Here is a 23,544-nt window from a genome sequence, read left to right as displayed (position 1 = left end):
TTGGTGGCACTGCTGTTTCCACATGAGCTCTGACAGTGTTGTTCCCACATGAGTTATCACCCTTCTTTTCCCATGGAAGACCTTATGTAATAGTTCATTAATGCAAGCATGCAATCCAACAGGAATACAAATTATGACTGAAAAAGAAGCTGCTGCACCAGGTACTCAAAAGGTGTCAGTACTAAATACCTGGGTGCAGGAGTAACAGAGCAGCATGCCCAGCAATAAGTTACCCTGCATTAGAAGAGCTAAAACTTAGCAGCGTAAGAGAGAATAGAGATCTGGACTCTGCCTGGCTTAAAACCCAAGACAGCATTAGCTTACCCTCCAAAAGAGGGTAATGGATTCTTGCCAACAACTATGCTGGCATGCAGCCAGTTAGGGACTGCAACTGGAAGGCTCATCTTCACACAAAGGGACTACACTACCACATGGGACCTGCCCTTTGACCAGCAGCTACAAGCAGAGCAAGAGCACCCCTGGGAAAGGAGGGAGCCCGGGTATCCAGAAGAAGTAGGCTGGACCCATTTTCACAGCTAGTTAACAACTTCATATTAAAAAGAGAGGCTGCTCTCATAGAAAAACCTTTTCCGGTCACCTGAATGCTTCTGTGGTAGACAGAAACTTCCATTTCAGCAGACCACAAAGGCACAAGCCAAGAGCATAAGACCCCTCCCTGTGTCACAAAACAGTTTTCTGTAATAGTCTACAAGGAAGGAGAAAATAAGGTATTTAGGCAAAGAACAATCCAATCGACAATATCATCCTTATGTGGGCACTGGGGTGGGACCCCAGTAGGGTGTGAAAGGACTGCACTTCCTTGCAAACAATTATCTACAGTGCTATAGAAAAGTAAAGAAAACATACTCATTTATAATATCACTTGAAACTGCATACAAAAACTATGAAGAAAACCCTGTGGTATTCTGGCAGCTTTGTTTGAGCACTTCAGGTTAACTGGCATCTTAGGTTTGCTTCTAGGGAAAAGCAAACTGCTAAGAATCAAAATCAGTTTGCAGCAAATGGGTGTATTACTCTTCCCAACTGCAGGTAAACATCACTGCATCAATTTCTATCCAGTTCATAAATAGAAGCCTCCTCATTCAATACTGTGCTAGAAAGTGCATTTTCAGAAAAACTCAAAAGCTCAAATATCAGAAGAAATTTTAGAACACATGCAGCCATAGCAATCCACCTACGAAAGGAAACCTGCAAAAACAAAAGCAAATTCTTGGATTTCAATGTGTTTACAAAACAGACTCACTTACCATCTGGTCTAGTGGGGAGGTGTCCCTGTCCATGGCAGGAGGGGTGTGGACTAGATGATTTGTAAGGTCCATCCCAACCCTTAAAATTCTATGATTCTATGATTACTGGAACACATTTTTCTAACTACAAAGCAGCTGTGTTTAAGAATACAAAGGACTCCTTGTAACAGTCTATGACCATGATCTGGGCACAGAGTTACAAGGTACAGACTAAAGCCAATTACATTAAGAGTTAACTCTGCCACTACTAACAATAAAAAAATAATTCTCAAGGTTGCAAGCAATGTTTATATGATTAGACAGTAATTATCATTTCAACTACTTTTCAATTTTCTTTTGGAAATTACCCAAGTTGAATGATTAGGTCAACAGGACTGATAACTGTTGCATCATATGCTGGTTTTGACTACAACTTCCAAATGACAGGCAGTGTCTTCGTGTACTACTCACACATTCAGAAGTAATACAGCCAATCAATGGCCACTGGGCAGGAGTGCAGAAATCTCCAAGTTATTGAACACATGTATTTATAAGATCACTGAAACTACAGCTTCAAAGGTTCTTAAATTTTTAGAACATTTTTATTTGCTGCAAGCAATTATTTTAACACATGAATGAAACAAGCCCTGACTTAAAATAGCACCTGCTCACTACATTATAAAATATCAAAGCACAGAAAAAATACACCAAAACAAATGTTCATTTCTACTTGAAATGAAGTTCATGTATTTACAAATTGATATACATATTTAGCAATGAAATACACACATAAAACACCAAGTAAAACTCCAAACTGTATTTGGCACAGAACTGGCAAAGAATTCAAATTGTTGCCAGGGAAATGTACATTTTTATGATAGTCATCAATTACTTTCACCTAATACAGTTTGCTTATTTTTCTCTAAGACTTGATCTATTCAAACAGAACATCCCAAATGCTTTATGTATGCTTTTAAGTTGTTATTATTAAAATCAATTGCAAAGAGCTAAACATTGAACCGTAAGGCTGAAAAATTAACCAGCCTCTATAGTAAACTGGCTAGTACAGGCTGTAGAATTTCCCAGAACAAACTAGCAAATTAAATCTTCTGATACTAATCTATTTTACTTTGTTGCAATAGCAACAAAAGAAACACGCATTGTACTCTTTGTATCAGTGGGACTATATGGAATCTTTGCCTAGAACACTGTAAAAAGAAGAATAGCAGCAATTACTGTTCAACAGATTTTCAACTACTAAAATTTAAGTGACTTTTGAACCATGGATCTATTTTCCTGCAGATGAAAGCCAGTTATAATCTTGCCTTTTGTAGGAACTAAGGTTCAGTAAACTAAACAAAATGAGCAAGTGATCTTTTGGGGATTTTTAGGGCACTCCTCTTGAATAAAAACCGAATTTGCCATCATTTCATTCTGAAGAGGCAGAAGATCATTTTTCTATCACAACCATTCAGCACTTTAGCAATACTAACCACACAATCATTAAATAAAATCCTACAGAAAAATTTCAGGGAGCTCCACAGCTTTAGAGTTTAGATGTATTGACTACATGTAATGTTTGGGGAATTCTTAAGTAGGCATTCATAGCTATCAGCAACAGACACTTTGAAATTGTTTTTTTTCCTCAGGAGTTAATATTAGACTAGGTGAGGGAGGGAAAAGAAAATCAGGACTCTGTAAAATTAACTTTTAGTCACTTATTGCATCTCAAATGAAATATATTCTGCACATTACTTCCAAAAAAACTTCACGGACACAGAGGAAAGAATTCTGCAAGCATACCAACACCTAAACTTAGGAGCCTAACACATGTAGACAGTATGACCTGACTAATGCTCTCCAAGGCACCTGGAGTGTGATTCAGCTCACCATAAATAAGGTCAACTAAACTGCTCTCTAAGCAACATTGTCAGTATGGCTTAGCTCTTCAAAAGACCACAACAGGTTCAGGAGTTAAAAGTACACATGGACATTTAATATAAGCCACCTGAGGACAGAAATTCCATCTCAGTTTCATAACATGCCAAACAAAGGACTGAACTACATCCCAATGCATGAAAAATACTGGTTTGAAATAATTTTCTATCTAGTATGAAAAAACTAAGGGGGAGTAGGGGAGAAATAAAATCTCTTACTACCTGGAAAGGCATGCTAAACAGCTCAAAAAGATTTCAAATGCAGGGAGTCACATAAATTAAATAAATACCTTGCATGCTTCTGAAGAACGAGAGCCTACCTTCTTTTAATTTCAAGAACTGAAGTAGCCTATCTCATTTTCCAGGGAAATCTTAGAAAAAAGGTGAAGTCCTATAACAGTACAGGATACCAGGAAAAAAGCATCAAACGGATCAATGGAGAAAAAAAAAAAAGCTTTGTTTTTAACAAATTAGGTGTGATTCTCTCAGTTAGGACCTACCCTACCTTCCAACCTCAAGAGAAAAGAGCAACAACACACATTACAGTCTCATTTTCCATGTAAGGCTGGTAAAATTCCATACCTTCATCTAAGAATTATTCTAGAAGTGTTTCTTTAAATTAAAGATAATAAACCAGACCTCCTACACTTATTACACATAGTCTAGATATTGGAGGAATTACCAAAAGATGAAATTGAGTATGTTCTAACTTCAAAACTTCCCTGTTTCATCAGTGAAAATTATAAGGAAGTTCAAGGTCAGCTGTCTTCACAACTAAACACCATGGACAATTCCTTTCCTCTTCCTCATCTCTCTGCTTTTTTGGTACAGCAAAAATATAGGTCAAATTATCTTTCCTTTTAGAAGACCTCCTATTCTCATGACCTTTTATCCCAGTTACACAATCAAATTCATATGCTGAAATAGGTAAGACAAAAATACCTTAACAGAATATCCTAAAGCCCTGAAAACACAGTGTATATATAGCTCCAATATTTGCAGACTGTGATTCACTGCATTGGGATCTGCAGAGCATGTCCTGTTCTGCAGGTGCTTATATTTGCTTGACTAAAGTAGAAGATGGGTGTTACACCACTAAAAAAGAACAATGTAGCAGTACAAAAAATTACATCTCAGAGTAAAAAGGCTTCACTTATTTTGAAGAAAGCAAGTCAAAATTTTATTAAAAGCAAAGCATATGCTTTCCTCCTGCAATGAGAATGAAGGGTAGTATTACCTTCATGCACTGTTATTCCACAGTTGTCACACTGGATTATTTCATCAGCATCTTCACTGTTATCTCCAAGACAAACGCAACAAATCAAAATATGGTCCATTTTCTGGGAACTCCAATTTTGAGACTTCTCAAGGATCAATGAGTCCTGATATTGAAAAATGAAGACACATAGATTACACCAGGAACTTCAATTTTATTTAAAACAAACAGAAGATTTGTAATTTGCTCAATTTTTGAATAACAATCAAAAAAAGATGGAAAATTATTTTCTTTGTTGTCAAAACACTCAAAACACTTCATCTATGAAAAGAAGACCTGAGAGAAAGGATAGCTGGATCTCAATAAACCTACAGACCTGTTAAGATCCAAAGGCCAGAGAAGAGTTATTTCCTACAACAGAAACATATGTCTTTAAACCATTTATGTTGTACACAAAGAAACACCTAAGCAACCATTTAAAAAAAAGGCCAAAGGTGACCCTCACACGTTCCAACATTCAGGAAAGTTCCTTCATTTTGTTAACATTTAAAAAAAGAATCACATGGATCTGAAAAATCCAGAAGCAAACAGCTAACACAACCAGCCAAGTTTTCACTTACATAAAATATGACAAATTATCAACAGTATGATTTTGTTGTAATCCAAATTTATATGTCTCTACACAAACCCCTATGATTTATTAAAATTCTAACAACTTATGTTCTTCTAATTAAATACAGGAATAAAAAATTGCAGAACAAGTACGATGTTCTTCTAATTAAATACAGGAATAAGGAATTGCAGAACAAGTACACTGCTATGTTCTGGCAACCTGCAATATGAACAACAGCACTTAAATAGAATGTGGCTTTTAATAGGGAACTACTTTAAGGAAACACAGAAGCCATCTAGGCTTCCTATTTCCATTGTGAGATACAGCCACTGTCTCTTCTGCAAAGTTTTCACTTGTGTTTGAACTACCTTCACTGGCGACAGGAAGGTATATAAAGAAGTGTGAAATTATGCACACTAGTGAAAAATAACCTACTGCAGTACAAAGAATCAGCAATAGTTTCAAAGCAGAGGGTTAGAGTTCAAGCCTAAGTGGCATCCGTTCAAAATACCAAAGATGTGAATATTTTCCAAAACTGTTGTGGCATCCTACCAGAAAAAAAATATAAAATTAAGGTGTAAGATGCCCTATCAAATGTATTTTTCTAACTCTAAGCCCTCCATTTCAGACCCAAAATACAGCACCAATACTATGCCTAAGGAAACATGACCTCCTCTAGAAGCAGAAATGAACATTCACACAGTCATGTTGCTCAGAGAAGGGCAATTAACTGTGAAAAATAAAAGGACAAAGTTGCAAAGCTTTTTGAGGAATGCAATAAACTTGGACATTTCTGTGGTCCATCATTACTCAAAACACCCATGGTTAGCTTACCACTCACATTACACAGGAAAATGGCAGTAGATACTCCCTAACTTTGACAGATTCATTATCCAGTGGCACAGGTTTCTTTCTCCAATTCATCTCAACTCTATAGATATCAAGTCTTCTGAGAGTACCTTCAACTTAAGCTGTTATTTGGCTTCACTAAGAGAAGTTTAAAAGAAATTTGTGATCTCTACTGTTAGAGAAGCCCAATGTTTGGTAATTAAAAAAAGAAGTAAAACAAAACTATTACTTTAAATTAAATAAACAGAATTGCACTGTAAAAACAAAACTGAAATAACACTAGCTGTTCGGGCAGTGAGAACGTAAGCAAACATGGACAGAGAAAAACCCGGAACAAGCAAAGATGAAAAGACATCAAATTTGGACTAAATCTTAGGATCCCCATCCTTTATAGTTTACCTTATGTGTGGACAGCCAACAGGTCAAACAAAGCAGCTGAGTAACTTATTTTTCTATGCAGACACAGAGAGGGAATGATCTGGAAAACATGCAACTCTCCCCTGCTTTTTAGTCCATGTAAAGCACCTGAATGACCCTACTCATCTAAAACACGGGAAATTTTACACAGAGATAGTAACTGCTGCCAACTGAAAAAGTCCTGTACCCTACTGAAGTGAGAGAAACTATTTCAGCTGAATCACTATGTAATTCCCATTTCTGTGGTGGTAATGAAGAAAATGAGCATTTCAAGCTATATGCCTATAGACTTCTAACTTTAAAGGGGAAAAAAAATTCAAAAATACAATGACCACCTCACTGAGAATACAAGAATCCTATAAAGTGGTAGCAATTATAAAAACAGAAAAGCACCATTTATCTACTAATGACGCTTGACCTTAGGAAAGAAAGCTAAGTTTGTATTCTCTGCATAATACAATAGAAAAGTACACAGTATTTAATTACAGCATACATTAAAATATTGTATATGCAGACCTCAAAATATTTTTGTCAAATGTAACAAAAAAAAAAATCACACAGAAACAAAAAACAAACAACCCACCTCCAACACCCATACCAACATCCACCTCCCAAAAGTAAGTAAAAGAAAAAATGAAGGAAGAATGCATATTAAGGACACTGTAACATGTTCAGAGTTCATTACCTGAACATTCTTACATAAATTAATTATGCATTCAGACATCTGGTTTTCTAAGAACTCAGCTTCTTCAGCGTAATGAGATTTTGCTTGATTTGTCTGCTAGGCAAGAACTTTTAACTTTTTTTTTTTACTATTTAAAAACAATGCAGTAGTGGAGAGTACACTGTAACAATACAGTTGAGTATCATACAAATCTAAAAATTATAGTCTATAGTTCAGTCTATAGATACTCACTGTTACAAGACTTCCTGTTACAGACCTACTCATAAACAGTGCAGTACTGGGCTTTACATGCAATAAAGATTAATTATCAGTTACAAAATTGTCATTTGAACTTCAAATTTTCAAAATCTGATTTTATGTTCTGATCACTATCCTAAATCTAAGGCAAGAACAGAATCTGAGATCCACACATACTGAGAAGCTTCACAGAAGATACATCAGAGACAGCTCTGGATTTCTGAAACAGGTCTAATGTTTCAAATCAGTGGAAACTATGGAGATATTCAAGAATATATCACTAAGAATGTAGCCTCACATCTCCATTCTGATATAGTAAACAGCTTTTGAAGAAAACTTACTATCTCTATTTGAAGTTCTGATAGGGACTTTCAACTCCTGAGCCAAGAGAATACAGGTAACAATACTAGAATGACAGAGCTCAACAATGAAAGATGCCTATATAAAACATTTAAAAACAAACCAACAAAAAAACCAAGAATTATGCTTTTTTTATCAGTTCTAATTACTAAGAGTAATTAAAACAGCACAGCTCATTTGCAATCATATATACAAAATACATACTGAAGTATCTGAAATGGATACAGCGGATTCCTCAAAATACTGTTTAGTTCCCTGTCATTTTACACAGCAAAATAAAGTTTAAAGGGAACAGTAGAACTATAAATAGTGTCATATACTATCATTTCTCAAATGTTGACATTGCAGGTGTTTCTGTAGATTTTACAGCAATTCTTTTCACTGTGTTCAAAATTTTGCTACTGCAGGACAAAGCCAGCCATACTGACAACCTAATGTCTTAATTTTTCCCCAGGCACAACCTTCAAGGCAACTCTAACTGCATAGCCAAAAAAAAAAAAAAAAAAAGTTGCTTGATTATAATTTGCACATTCTGCAACCAGAAGATATTTAATATAATAACCATAGGTCCCAAAAGCTTTTTAGTAAGAAATTAGCTCATTTTTTGAATATTATAAGCAAACCCTACATAAATTATCACAATTATTCTGCTTGACTTTAAACCCAATGTGCATATTTCTTTACTTAAAATTCTTCTATCAGTGAACTTAGTGTTCAGACTTTGATGTTTGTCATAAAGCAGAGCTAGGATAAAAAAAAGGTATTGCTTATCTATTTTATGACTGTCACAGATGCTTTTAAATTTTAGAACTTTCAGGATATGCAGCATTTACACTAAAACAGAACTAGAAGTCTGGCTAAAATATGTCGATTTGCATACTGGACCTCCTACTTGCTTTGGCACTAATCCAACACCCCTAAATCCAAGAGAAGTCTCTCTATTGACTTTAGTGGCATTAGATTGGCCAAATAGTTCAAGTGAAGTTATTTAATAAGCAGTGCCTATTTACAATGATTTTGCAGCTTCACTTACTCACTTATTATTGTGTAAACACAAGTCCAGCCAATCAGTTTTTCAAATTAACAGCTACTGTTAATAATTAGCTACTGGGGAGTAGTTTCTATTTGTCAACAGATATATTATAGAAAGTTGGTTGCACTACCTCATTACTCTTGCTTTGTGAAAGAGCCAGGCTATCATTTGTCAATTCCTCATCATCTGCATTATTCCTGTTAAGAACTTTACTCTTCTTCTTCTTGGATCCTCCATCACTAGCCGTGCTGCTATTATCTTCTTCATTACCTTCCTCATCATTGTCATCCTCATCACTTCCACTCCCATCATCTTCATCATCCTCATTATCTCCATCACTCCCCTCCTTTCGCAGAGCATTTTTTCCTTTTTTTTTCTCAGCAGTAGGCCGCCAGTCATTGTCATCTTCACTGTCATAGTCATCCATATCGTTTAGTTCTTCCATGGATACAAAATCTAGCAGAGGTCGGTTCCTGCGCAAATTCCATTTTTTTGGTTCATTTGTTTGCTCATCAGCCACAGCATCCGGTTCAGCTGCTTTCTCCTTCTCTTTCTTCTTTTTTGGCTTTTCTTCTTCATCTTCTTGCTCTTTCTTTTCAGTTTTAATTACTTCTTTGTCTGCTGTTGGTACCTCTTCTTCAGTGGAGCTTTTTGGCTGTTGCTCTTCTACTTTCACTTCTGCTGGTTCCTCCTCCAAGATATTTTCTTCTGATTCAGTACAGGAACCTTCACCACTGTCCTTTGATGCATCTTCACTCCCATGACCACTTCCTTCAGAATCTGTTGAGCATATGAAAATTTAAAAAAAGTTCCGACACAAATGTACCCCCAAAAATAAAATCTGTTGAAGCAAGTTGTTAAACAAAAGAATGATGCATGTTCCTCCCTCATAAGGTATTCCACCTATTTTTTCAGCTGGTGTCCAAATACTGCTATTTCAAGTGGTATGCTGAGAATCTGTTAAACATGAGTGCATTTTAAGATGGCAAAAAAAAGATGGTAGAACTTATTAAATGAGCATTTTATGTTCTTTTGAACTGCAGCTCATAACAACAAGTAGCAGTAGCACAGAGAAATTTCCATGTGAAGTCACATCTTAGAGAAAGAGCATTCCAGTTTTTAAATTCTAGAGGTGTTGTCTACATCTTCAAAATAAAATAGCTATCCAACAGAAGAGGTTTGAAATTACATAATGAAGAGTTTACATAACAAGTACTAATAATAGTATGGATAATCCCACACCTTCATTTTAGTACATGTTTGTTTTTCTGGGTTTGGGTGCTCCTTTAATTTTCAGTGTTAGTTCACTTCTTAATCCCACATAAACTATGCCTCATTCAGTGTTGCAGCTGCACAACAATGTATAAATTCTAACATGATACCACTCATATGGTACTGTTCTGTGTGTACTCACTATTTCCATTAACTGACACAGGACAACCTGTGCAACAGAAAAGAACAGAAGAGGATTTGTATGAAAAAAATCATAAAAATATTTGTACTACAAAGTACATGTAAAAAATGTTGAAAAATGACAGGTGAATTTGAAAAATTTTACAAACATCATCCACCTTAACTATCTCTCACCTTATATTCACCTACTGCTTTTCATTTGTAGTATTAGTTTTAATGAAGAAAAACTCAGAAAATATATTTTAACAAGAAATATAAAGTTGTTTGATCCAATGCAGGGATCAATCAGGCAATGGTTACGGTCTTCAATCTGCTCAAAGCCATCACCAAGTTCTTGATCCACTGTCATATATATGCAAAGAAGAAACATGTTGATGCTTGAGAATTAAAAAAAATAATTTCTTCATTGCTTTACTTACTACCTGAAAATCTCCACTGCCTAGTACCACCTTACGCAGAGAATTTCTGAGCACATCCACCTCTATATAAATCCAAATAAACAAGCACCGGCGTCAGAGTGCTACACATTTCACATGGCGTTTATTTCCACCCCACAGAACATTCCCAATGATCAGTTTCGTCTTTTTCTGCATATACCTGCATGTGGGAGTGTTTGATGAGGAGATTATACAATTATCAACAAAAAAAAAACATCAGCACTACTGTTACTGATGAAGACATTAATAGTATCTGGCCCCTTAGAAGCTAAAAGAAACTAAAAGTTTCCAACAAATGTTCTAACCTTTAGAGAGCCAGAAAAAAAGTAAGACTTCAGTAACACAAGTTATTTTTACAGTCTTTTGAGAAGAGAGTAGTTCGGTCATTTCCCTACTCCTATTAGCCTTAATTGTAGTAACCAAAGTACAACATAATTACCTGAAGTTTTGAAATAGTACAACACTCGTCAGGCATGCATAAGAAATAAAAAAATAGTATTAACTAATAAGCAATGTAACTAATTATCTCTAAATTACAGTAACTGTGCTTGGATACAGAATTGCAGAATCACAGAATGTGTAAGGTTGGAAGGGACCATAGTGGGTCAATGGTCCAACCTCCCTGCTCAAGCAGGATCTTCCTAGACCATATTGCCCAGGATTGCATCTACACGGTTCCTGAATTTCTCCAGTGATGGAGACTCCATAAGCTCTCTGGTCCATCTGTTCCAGTGCACAGTCACCTGCACAGTAAAGTTCTTCCTCATATTCAGGTGGAAATCCCTGTGCATCAGTTTCTGCCCATGGCCTCTTGTTTTATTGTTTGGCACCACCAAGAAGAGCCTGGCTCCATCCTCTGGACACCCTCCCTTCAGATACTTACAGATACTGATCAGGTCTCCTCTCTGTCATCTCTTCTTTAGGCTGAACAGGCTCAGCTCTCTCAGCTATTCCTCATAAGAAAGAGTGCACCCAGAGAAGGGCCACAGAAATGGCAAGAGGGCTGCAAAACTTCATGAAGAAAGGCTGAGAGAGTTTGAGGTCTCTCAGCCTGGGGAAGAGAAGGCTTCAGGGAAACCTTATTTCGCCCTTTCAATATACAAAGGGGGCTTATAAGAAAGACTTTTTACTGAACCCTGTAGTGAGAGGAGAAGGGGAACCAGTTTTAAACTGAAAGAGGGTAGGGTTTAGATTGGACACAAGAAACTTTTCAATGAGCATGCTGAGACACTGCAACAGGCTGCCCAGGGAACTTGTAAATGCCCCATCAATGGAAATATTCAAGGTCAGGTGAAGGGGCTTTGAGTAACCTGGCCTAGTGAAAGATGTTCCAGATCACAGCAGGGAGTTGGCCTAGATTATCTTTAAAGGTCCCTTCCAAACCAAACCATTCTACAATATCTGATTCTGGTGTCACTGACAGAATTTTGTTTCTTTGATCATGGGCTGGTTCATAGGACATCAGGCCTGCTGGCAACAAATGGGGCATATCTATCTCAAAGGTGGAGGGAAAGGATCTTTGCTCAGGAGTTAGCAGGGCTCACTGAAAAGCTTTAAACTAGATTTGAACAGGAAAAGAATTAAAAACAGGTTCACTAGAGATACTCCTGGGGCAGCACACCAACATCTGAGGGGCACTGTGCTAGCAAGCTCCTTTGGTTTGCCACCTCAGTGGAAGCAGGGGACAGAGATCCAAGCAGCAGCAAAGCCACAAGGGTTATTGACATATTAGAAACCATGGAAGTGACTGAAAATGGTCACATAAGGCTTAGGGCTTGGCTCCCAAACAGCAGGTGGGATCAACAGCCCAACTGAAGTACATCTGCATGAACGTATGCAGCATGGGCAACAAACTGCTGGAAGGCACTGTGCAGGAGTAAAACTATGACACAGTTGCCATCATGGAGACATGGTGGGATGACTCAGACAACTAGAACGCTGCAATGGATGGTTATAAACTTTTCAGTAGAGATAGGCAAGGAAGGAGAGGTGGTGGCATAACCCTGTATGTCAAGGGGTGTTTTGATTGTCTAGGGCATAATGATGGTGACAATAGGGTTGTTTATGGGTAAGAATCAGGGGAAGTCCAACAAAGCAGATATCATGGTGGAAGTCTGTTACAGACCAGCCAGCAGGATGAAGAGGAAATGAAATGGTAGGAGAAGTCTCACAGTAACTAGCCCTTGTTCTCATGGGGAACTTTCACCTTACCAGATGTCTGCTGAAAACAAAATACAGCAGAAAGGAAACTGTCTAGGAGGTTTCTGGAGTGCACAGAAGATAACTGCCTGTCACTGCTGGTGAAGGAGCCTACTAGGGAAGGCTCCCCACTGCATCTGTTGTTTGTAAACAGAGAAGGACCTGTGGGGGAAGTGATGGCTGGAGGCCATTTTGGGCAGAGCAAACATGAAAAGATAGTTTTCAATTCACAGAGAAGAAAGAAAGGAGGCCATCAGGACAGCTACTTTGAATTCTGGAGACAAGATGTTGCCCCATTGAGGGACCTAGTTTCTCAAGAGACAGAGTCTCTTGGGATGCAGTCTAGGAAAGCTGGACATTCTTCAAGAAGGTAATCTTAAGAAGTGCAGAGGAGGGCCATCCCCATGTGCTGAAATATGAACAGTGAAGACCAGTCTGGCTGAAGAGAAAGCTGAGAGCTTTGGCTAAAACTCAGGAAAAAAAAAAAGAGTTTATGACCTTTGAAAGAAGGGGCAGGCAACTCAGGAGGACTACAAAGATGTTGTGAGGTTATGCAGGGAGAAAATTAGAAGGGCCAAAGCCCAACTAGACCTTAATCTGACTAGTGCCATAAAAGACAATAAAACATGTTTCTATAAATACATCAGTAACGAAAGAAGGGCTAAGAAGAATCTCCATCCTTTACTGGATACAGGGGAAAATACAGTAACAAGGCATGAGGAAAAGATAGAAGTATTTAATGCCCTCTTTGCCTCAGTCTTTAATAGCAAGACCAGTTGTTCTCTGGGTACGCAGTCCTCTGAGCTGGAAGAGAGGCAGGAATCAGAATGAGGCACCCATAATCCAAGGGGAAATGAACAGTTATCTGCTACATAAGTCTATGAGGCTGGATGGGATCCACCCAAAGGCACTGAGGGAGCTGGTAGAAATGCTCACTGAACCACTTTCAACCATTTACCAGCAGTCCTGGCTAACCAGGGAAGTTCCAGCTGACTCAAAGTTAGAAAATGTCATGCCCGTCTACAAGAAAAGTCAGAACAAGGATCTGGGGAACAATGGTCCTGTCAGCCTGACCTCAGTACTGGGGAAGATCAAGAAGCACACCATCTTGAGTGCCATACATGGCACTTACAGGACAAATAGAGGATTAGGTCCAGTCAGCATTGTTTTACGATTGACCAACCTGATTTTCTAAAACAAAATGACCTGCTCAGTGGATGAGAGAAAGGCTGTTGATGTCATCTACCTGGATTTTAGTAAAGCCTTTGATGCTATTTCCCACAGCACTCTCCTGGAGAAACTGGCACTTCATGGCCTGAATGGATACAATGTTCACTGTGTAGAATACTGGCTGAAGGGCCGAGCCCAGAGAGTGGCGGTGAACAGAGCTACATCCACCTGGCAGCCAGTCACAGCTAGCATTCCCCAGGGCTCAGTATTGGGGCCAGTCTTGTTTAATAGCTTTACTGATGATGTAGACAAGGGGAACAAGTTCACCCTATGACACCAAGCTGGGTGGGAGTGCTGATCTGCTGGAGGTAGGAAGGCCCTGCAGAGGGATCTGGACAGGCTAGATCAATGGGCCAAGACCAACTGTGTGAGACTTAACAAGGCCAAGTGCTGAGTTCTGACCCTAGTTCACAACAACCCCATGCACCACAGCAAGCTTGGGGCAGAGTGCTTGGAAAGTGGCCCAGTGGACAAGTAACTGGAGGTGCTGGTCAAGAGCCAGCTGAACACAAGCTCACAGTGTGTCCAGGTGGCCACAAAGACCAATAGCAGCCTGGCTTGTATCAGACATGACTTAACAAGGCCAAGTGCTGAGTTCTGACCCTAGTTCACAACAACCCCATGCACCACAGCAAGCTTGGGGCAGAGTGCTTGGAAAGTGGCCCAGTGGACAAGTAACTGGAGGTGCTGGTCAAGAGCCAGCTGAACACAAGCTCACAGTGTGTCCAGGTGGCCACAAAGACCAATAGCAGCCTGGCTTGTATCAGACATTGTGGCCAGCAGGACCAGGGATTGTCCCTCCCCTCTGTACTCGGCATTGGTGAGGCCACACCTTGAATTCTGTGCTCAGTTTTGGACCCCTCACTGCAACAAAGGCATTGAGGTGCTGGAGCATGTCCAGAGAAGGGCAATGAAGTTGGTGAAGGGTGTAGAACACAAATCTTTCGAGGAGCGGCTGAGGAAGCTGGGGATGTTTTGCCTCAAGAAAAGGAGGCTTAGGGGAGACCTTATCACACTTTACAGCTACATGAAAGGAGGCTGCAGTGAGGTGGGGGTCAGTCTCTTCTACCAAGTAACAACTGATAGGTCCTGAGGAAATGGCCTCGTTTCACCAGTGGAGATTTAGGTTGGGTATTAGGAAAAATTTCTTCATGGAAAGGGTAGTCAAGCATTAGAACAGACTGCCCAGGCAAGTTGTTGAGTCACCATCCCTGGAGGTACTTAAAAGATGTGTAGGTGTGGCACTTAGGGACACGGTTTAAGTGGTGGATTTTGCAGTGCTGAGTTATGGGTGGAATTGATCTTAAAAGTCTTTTCTAACCTAAATGATTCTATGATACTTGCCAGCTCTTGTAAGCACAAGTAACTCCTAAAGCCAGACTCATTTATATTTCAGATTAAATGCCATATGCTATATCTCATGTCACAGGTTCTGAGTGCCAATGTGCAGTACTTGTCTCACTGTAAACAGAGTATAGGGTTTTGCCATGTCAAAATTAACTAAACTGGATTTTTGAATTATTTTTTATTATTTCCTCATTTTACTTCCCCACCCTAAATCTCTAACAGACATTTGTTTTTATGCTTTAATTGTGTTATTGCATTTCTAAATTTCTCAATTTAGGCTTCTATTTCATGGGGGGAGAATTTTGGTCTGGGTACAGTTTGATCTTTAACAGCATTCTAAAGCACCTACAGTAATTCTTGTACTTCAATACTATGCCATGCAAACAATTTAAAGCAGAGAACAAATAAAACATTATTTTCATTCACTTCCCTCCTTCAAATTCTCCTTCCCTTCTGCCTGCCCATTTTGCTTTGTACTCTCCTTTCTGCAGTCATACACACACCAGATACCTATAGTAAGCGCTATCTCTCTTTGGTCTGAATGCATCTACTGTGATATGTGCTTTTCTAGAAAGAGCTATTCTGTGATAACAGCAATTTTTTGCAGGTGTTCTTCTGTCAGCTGCACTTTTACTGAGGAAGAGGCTGTAGTATACAATTTTCTCCTTGAAAGAAATTCTTAAAGAATGGCTCTTTCAAATTGGCAACCATATCATGTCATTCCCAATGGGAAAGAAGTGAACCTACTCTAAGTGAAAGATGGGGCCAGATATGCCATCAAATAATGAAGAATATAGAGCTCTGGTGAGAACAAATATGAGAGATAACAGCTGGGAGAAAGGCATCATTTATTCCTGTACACCTTGTATCTTTAGCTCTACTAAGCACAACAGCAGGTGGCAGCCAAATCCAAAGTGGATAATTCTGAGAGGAATTCTCCGGAACATGCCATTATGCTACAGAAATAACATATGAAAGAAGTGCAATAAAGGTAACACTCCACTTAGCTGCAGAGTCTTGGATAATACATACTATGCACATGACTGAAATCACTACAGCAGTCAAAAGAAAATCCAGCATCTTCCAGGACCATTTTACAAACAACTTTAAACATGACACCCCACAATTTTTTACTTTTTGTTATAACATTCTAAGAAAATTCACATATACAGAGAGTAAGTGCGGCACTATGTAAGCAACCATCCACCCGGTCACAGGAGACAGTCTGATTCTTCAAGGCACTATTTAGCTTAACAAGCAGCTCTGTAAAAAGCAGCTTCACTGCTTGCTTTAAGTGAACTCTAAAGGATAAACTAGTTAAAGGAAATCATGGACTCAGTTTTGGCCTTGTCTCTTCCTGTAAAAAAAGCCTAACCAGCTCCAGATAGTAGACAAGAAGCATGTGCAATCATTTTAGAAAGTTCTTTTATTTGCACTGAGTCCTATCTGGTTGAGTCTTAGCCAGGTGCTCAAAGCTACCTACAAAGAACACAATCAAAGATCCTGGAACATTGAAAAGGGGTGAAAAAGCAGAAAAATTAAGTATGCAATACAGAAAGCAACTACCAAGTTATTCCTACCAAATAATACTGTTCAATAATGATCTACAGCCACATGAAAAGTCAAACAGCCCACAGTAACCTCCACAATACCCTCTTTCTGAGGGCAGTAATAAAAACCAGGCTACAGGTCAGGTTGATGTCACTCAATCACCACCACCATGTCTAGTGGTCCTTTAGCCTAGATCATATACGGTAAATACAGAGTTTTACATTGCCAGAGTTGTGTAACTGGTAAAACTCCTGGACACATTTGTCTGTTAGACTAAAGACACAAGGTCCATTATGCTAAGAACGATATAACTATAAGCAAGAATTGAAAAAGCTTAGTAGCTCACTTCCAACATAACTTGAAACAAGAGAATCTAACACCAGTTAGCCCCTGGCTTTCTATGCTGTTTTGCTGCGTATGATGATTAAACACTGGCAGACTCCTGGCAATTCAACACCAGCAATGCTGGCAGTTAAAAAAATTGAACTGTCCATAGTAACATGATTAAGAACACACAAAACCAAACCAACATAGATTAAGATACTACTGCTCTAGGGAGAAAAATTCACTTCTCAAATAACATTTTGAAAAGAAATATCTACTCTGTATTAACTGCAGCTGTAACAGGGCAGGGTAGGAAATGAACCCAACCACTGATCTGCAATTACATGTTTCAGAAAACAAGTATTTAGTTTAATAGGAAAAAAAAAAAAACAATGGGAGAGGAACGTAAATGAAAGTCATCTGGTAAGCAGTTTCCTCACTTTTACACTAGCAGTAATTCTATCACATGACATTTCAGTAGATGTGTATTCAAGTCGCAAAAACACTCAAAACTAAAGGTAGCCAATTTTGACGAGTCATTAGGAACTGCCTTATTTGCAATGTTATAACAGGGAAGAAACTGGTTACCCCACCTCATGAATTTCCTTGACATTCCCCAGTTTCTTCATTTTTAACATCTATCTTTACTTGTTTGGGATGAAGTATCGCATAGCCCATGACTGTCCTCAGAAAAGCTAAGCTAAGTAATCCATAAAACTGGATTCCAATACAAATGATTGAATAGTGAGCTAGAACATATATTTAAAAAATAAAAATAAAAAACCAACAACTCTAAGAGTTTCACATCTTGTACAAGGGAAGTGACATCCAAGAGATATCTGAACATGCATCTGGGACGTGCTAAGACTAAATCTCTGCGGCCCTGTAACAAGTACACGCTCAGGCACTTGTTTCATGTACTTAATCATGAAACACTTGAAACATCCCATCCTCACTGAACATGCCTAGACTCAGAGGTCACCAGCCTGGAAACAGACCATTCTACCAAGCGGGAGTTACTAAAATACAGAAGAATCTTCTCCATGTGGCAGGAAATACACAAGAGATGAACATATACACACACACAAAAAAAGAAGGAAACTCAAAAGAAAATAAAGCTGGAGGAGTAAAGTAGGAGACCATGAAAATCCTGATCAAGGCTGACTGAACAAGCAGAATGCCACTAAATGAGCAAGGGTTCTGTAAGGGACAGGCAGACTGGAAAGACAAGGCACAGAGTCACAGTAAAGGGAAAACAAAGCAAAATAATGCCATTTCATCACTAAATCCACCCTGCTCAGACACTGGAAGGAAAGCCCAGATTTCTGTTATATTACTCATCTGCTGTCAGTAAACACAAGGAATAACAAATATCTCAGTATTCCCACAGAGAATCCAAGTTAAAAATGCTTCAGTCACTCCAAGGTTTCACTTCAAGTGGCCAACATCTGTATAGACAAAAGATTTTACTTGGGATGAAGATAACCCAAGAGAACATAATGCTCATATTTTGCATTTTCTCAATGGGAAAAAGCCCATAGAATTGAATACAATAAAATCATCAAGGTTGGAAGAGACCTCTAAGATCATCAAGTCCAACCATTAACCTGTCACACCACTGTAACCCTTAAACCATGTCTTCCAGCACCAGATCCAGATGCCTCTTAAACATTGCCAGGGATGGTGACTCCACCACCTCCCTGGGCAATCTATTCCACTGCCTGACCACCCTAACAGTGAAAAAATGCTTCCTAATATCTACTCTGAATCTCCACTGTCTCAGCTTATGGCCATTCCCCCTAGTCCTCTCACTGCAGGCATGGCAGAAGAGACCACCCCCCACCTCTCTACAATCCCCTTTCAAGGAGGTAGGTGTAGAGTGCGATGAGGTCACTCCTGAGCCACCTCTTCTCAAGGCTAAACAAAACCAACTCCCTCAGCCATTCCTCGTAAGACACGCTCTTGAGCTTTCATACTACCCTTGGGAATTCTACTCTGAGGAACTACACATTACTATGTAATTATGTGATAATTTACTAACAGTTAGTCAATACTTTCTTTTGCCTTCACTGTCTACTGAAGCACCTTACAACTTTTCTGTTGCATATCATTTAAGTTTAGTCTCAAAAACAAACATCTTAGTTTCTTCATCAATATTTGAGTAGTGTTTATCACTACTGTATTTTGATGCTTTGCAAACATTCCTTTATATTACAATATCCCCTACAGGAAAGCAAAAGTGGAATCTCCATTGTGCTAAGAGGAAACAAATTACAGAAAGGTTTGAAGATATTTGCAACTTTTTATTTCTAGATTGACACAGGCTTTTCAGAATACGTAATAGATGCATTTATATAGATCATTACATGCTTTAAACAAAGTCCCTACTGACTCCCGTTGCAATAACAGTACATAAGAGATATACAAGTCAGGCTCCACACTCAACACCAAAATAAAATATTTACAAATGTCTTTAAAAATTTGAGTCTGAGACTTGTAGCAGAGGTAGTGACAGAATCCAGTTCTTCAAAGGCATCATTCAGCTATGCTCTTCTTAGCTACACTGAGACAGAGAACCAGTCCTTAAATTCACACATCATTCTTGTTCAGGGACCACACTACATTTCTCTGCATCATTTCAATTTCAGTATATGCCAAAAGTGACAGAGTTCACTGAGGAGAGAAAAGAAAAGTGGTAAATCCTTGCTTTGGAGTCCTGCTGGGAATTACTCTACAACTATACTCTGCTTTCTGACATCAGTATATCTCTGGCAGCTCTCATTACAGAGAAAAACCAGCAACAAAAAAAACCCATCAAGTATGCTCTAGTTACCTTAAAAGCAAAACTTCAAATAGCTGGTATGCATCATGAAACATATTATTAGAAACCTTCAGTTGAGTATATTACAGTACCATCATTTCAAGTCACACATTTGTATGCTCTGACTCCAAAGGGACAGTTTTTTGACTGATCCCACATTAAGATTACATATGACACTCTTACTCAAGGAACAAATTTTTCAAGATATTTCCAAAAAAAACCAGAAGAATACAGTACTTAAGAATAAGGCACTACTACTAGAAACAGAGAAGCCATTTAAAATTTCTTCATTCAATAGTAACATAACTAAAAGCCTGCAGGCCTGAAAACTATTTCCATTAAGTAAATTTACAGGAATATAACATTTCTGAAATTGGCTGCCCTAAAGAGATGTCAGAATGTTGAGATCTTTAAAGTGAAAAAGGCAGTAACTGACTGTTGGTGTGACCCAAATTCAAAAGAAGAGAAATTAACTACACTGCAAGTAGAGGCCATAACTTTTATGGGGTTTTTTTGGTGGAAATGGAAGTTAGGTGATTTGAAATATTTTATGTAATGAAAAAAAGCACCAGGACTCCAAATACAAAAACTTTAGAAATGCCAACTCCTTCCAAAAAGTACTTAATAACAACTTCTCAAGTCCTTACTGCATTGCATATTCCCAGAAATCTGACAGAACAAATAACATTTGAACTGTTCAGGGTTCAGTTCTGCTAGACTTGCACAGTATCATCTACTAGTACATATCATTTGAGATCCTAAAGCTCATACATATGGACACAACACAATCAATGGGGAGAAAACAACCCCCAATTTCTTTTAGTTCAGTATCTAAATAGTCCTTTAACTTTTAACTTTCAAATGTGTTTTGTTATTTTAAACACCTGTATGTGCATTTGCGAATCAAATAAACACATATCCTGGAGCTGTGGAATTACATACTTACAGGATTTTTCTGTGTCTGAAGTAGAATTTATGCTCACAGCATAAAGACAGCAGAAAGGTTGATTCCTTCTGACGTAATTATTTCATTTTGTAAGCAAACTGTACCATGTCATTCTGAATTCAAGCAAATACTAAATACTGATTTGCAACAGGTTGTGCATGGAGAGGCCTCCACAGTCATCGAAAAAAGAAAAAGAGCAGCATCCTTGAGTGTACTGGAGAAATACACATTATGCTTTGAAGGCTCAATTCACAGTGAGGAAAAAAAAACCCTGTTTTCTACTAGTAACAATCCAGAACTCATCTACTAGGGTTGCTTGTGCATATACACACATATTCTTTAAACATGTAACTTTGAAACGATCCATTCTGGGAGGGTGTATGTGGGCATGGGTGTATGTAAAAAAGGTCTTTATTTCATCACTTCTGCCATCCAAATCTAAATGGACTAGGCACAACCAAATTTAAGAGTATGTTATACCAGCTTCATTTTAAATCACCACAGATGTTCTGTTTCAAACATCCTGCAACTATTCATTTAACTTGCCTTACACATAAGAAAACTTTACTTTTTTTCTTTCAACTTCTGAGGTTATTTGTAATAACTTTATATTGCCCAACTTCTCCGAACCCCCACAACTTTCTTCTTTCACATTGAAAATCTTTGAATAAAGAGTAAAATGTCGAACTCTCTTGCTATCTCAAAATGTTTTCACTAAATTTTGAGCTTTATTAAACAGAACATTAATTTATCCTACAAATGACAGATACAGGTTCAGAAATGTTAAAATAACACTACATGAGCTATATGAACACAAAACAGCAATTAGAAAAACATTTTTAAGCAGAACTTGGGTTTTTCTCATATGCTTCTCTCAATTCAGTGTTGGGTTTTTATGGGAAAATTCACTCAACTTCCTCAAAATGAAGGTGCATATATATAATATTCTAAGAGTCAGAGAGGATATCAATTAAAAGTGAATCTTCTGCATTTACACATTGTTGAGTCAGCAAGCTGTATCCATTATTTTTAACTAATGACTCTCTTTTCAGCACCTAATATATTGCTCTGAATTATCTGTTCATACCCATACTCCCAACTCTCCTTCTACCTTAAATCCTGCCTACACTACTGTTCCAGAATAGGAAGATTTTCTCCAGTAATTAGAAATCATTTCCTTCTATGGCAAGTTGTATTTCAAAATGGCAGTACCCTTACTCAAAAGAAAGGAACAAAACCCCCCAAAACACAATTTTAAAAGTAAATGAAACAAGCTCCTCAAAATCTTAGCATGAGATGGGTAGAATGACATCAGTTGTATTCCTTTAAGCCACTGCAGCCTGCTTCTGCCAGAACAACCACAGGAAATATGTCTAAGCTTAGGGGAAAAAAACAAAACAAAACAAAACACAACAAACAAAAAACCCAACACCACCCCAAAAAAACAACCTCAAAAAGAAAAAAACCCAACCACAAACAAGGAGCATTAGGGCATATCTTAAAACAGGCACTGGATAAATTATTATTAAGCATTAAAGTCATCAACACAGAGGAACTTGCCATATGTTAAAAAATAAGCCTTTAAATGTAGCTGGAGAATATTCTTGCACTATACATTCACAGGAAAACAAACATCAGCATCCCCAGTGCAGAAATAAGAAAGTGAAGTTATTTGACAAGCTGCCATGCTTCTCTTACACCTTACACATCCTGCCTCTCTTTGTTTATTTCCCTCAGCATATTCCACAGAACATCCAACATGCAGTTTATTGACAAATATGGTCCTGCCCCTTCTTTCCCTTCCCTCCAATATACTTGAATTTATTAATTTCATTTTGGCATCTTGTCTCTTTTCAGTCTCTGTGAATGCTCACTGCAGCTACAGGAATCTGCAGACATAGAAAAGACTGCAGAACAACACTGAGGCAAGGACTTCCTTCTAGTATGAAACATACACCTTTCTGCACAGCTATCTGAATGGACATCTGAAGTTTGTCTGTTGCAATAAAACGACTAAAAACCTGAACAAATTGTCTTTCTGACTTAGGTTCTTACTCACCAAGAGGAATAAACCTTGAGAAAAAGGCAACTTCATAAGTTCACAACAAACTATTATCCAGACTGGTTCAAAACAACAATGGCTTTATATCATTCCTATTTCAATACTAAATACAGTGAGTATTTCAAAAATTATCTCTACATTAAAGAGATAAAAAGCAATAAATATAGCTAAGGCAGTCTGCATAGAAGCTACTCAAATGCTGCTACCAAAACTTGTTTTATAACCATGACATTTCTGTTCAGAAAAGAAATAAATCGCAATTAAGTACTGATTTCTAGTTATCCAATCAAGTCACTCCCTTCAAGCGGCTCCAAGTCCCAGCAGTTCACCACTAGCATTCTGCCTCCCCTATGATATTAAATGAGCAACCACGAAACAAAAATGAGATCATTCTGAACCGAGGAGGTGTGAAAGCATATTTACCTGAAGCATCTCCAACTTTAAAATCACTGTCATCAGAGCTATCATAATCTAAAGCTTCCAGCAGCGAAGCTGCCAAAGGCTTCACTTGTCTCCTCTTCGAACTGCGGTCCACTGCAGGGGAAAAAAACAGCACGATGAGAAGGGTGGCACGATGAGAATTCAGCATCGTGAGGGGCACTGACAGTGAAGAGGCGGCA

General features: G+C 38.2%; 1 protein-coding gene across 1 annotated transcript in view; it reads right to left on the bottom strand.

Moving 5' to 3' along the window:
* PHF14 (PHD finger protein 14) overlaps positions 1-23,513 on the bottom strand; it is a gene marked incomplete at its 3' end in the record, with an annotated part of 110,021 nt that extends 86,508 nt beyond the window's left edge. The window contains exons 1-3 of the mRNA XM_009075152.1: positions 23,348-23,513; positions 8,725-9,374; positions 4,422-4,566 (exon numbers count right to left, since the gene is read on the bottom strand). Of these exons, the coding sequence (XP_009073400.1) occupies positions 4,422-4,566; positions 8,725-9,374; positions 23,348-23,513 (961 nt within the window). The remainder of the gene's footprint in view (positions 1-4,421; positions 4,567-8,724; positions 9,375-23,347) is intronic.
* Between the last annotated feature and the right edge of the window lie 31 nt (positions 23,514-23,544).

This window comes from Acanthisitta chloris, unplaced genomic scaffold (genome assembly GCF_000695815.1).
Source record: "Acanthisitta chloris isolate BGI_N310 unplaced genomic scaffold, ASM69581v1 scaffold320, whole genome shotgun sequence".
Lineage (NCBI taxonomy): Eukaryota > Metazoa > Chordata > Aves > Passeriformes > Acanthisittidae > Acanthisitta > Acanthisitta chloris.
Note: the sequence above shows the minus strand (reverse complement) of the source record. Positions and strands in the feature narration are given on the sequence as shown.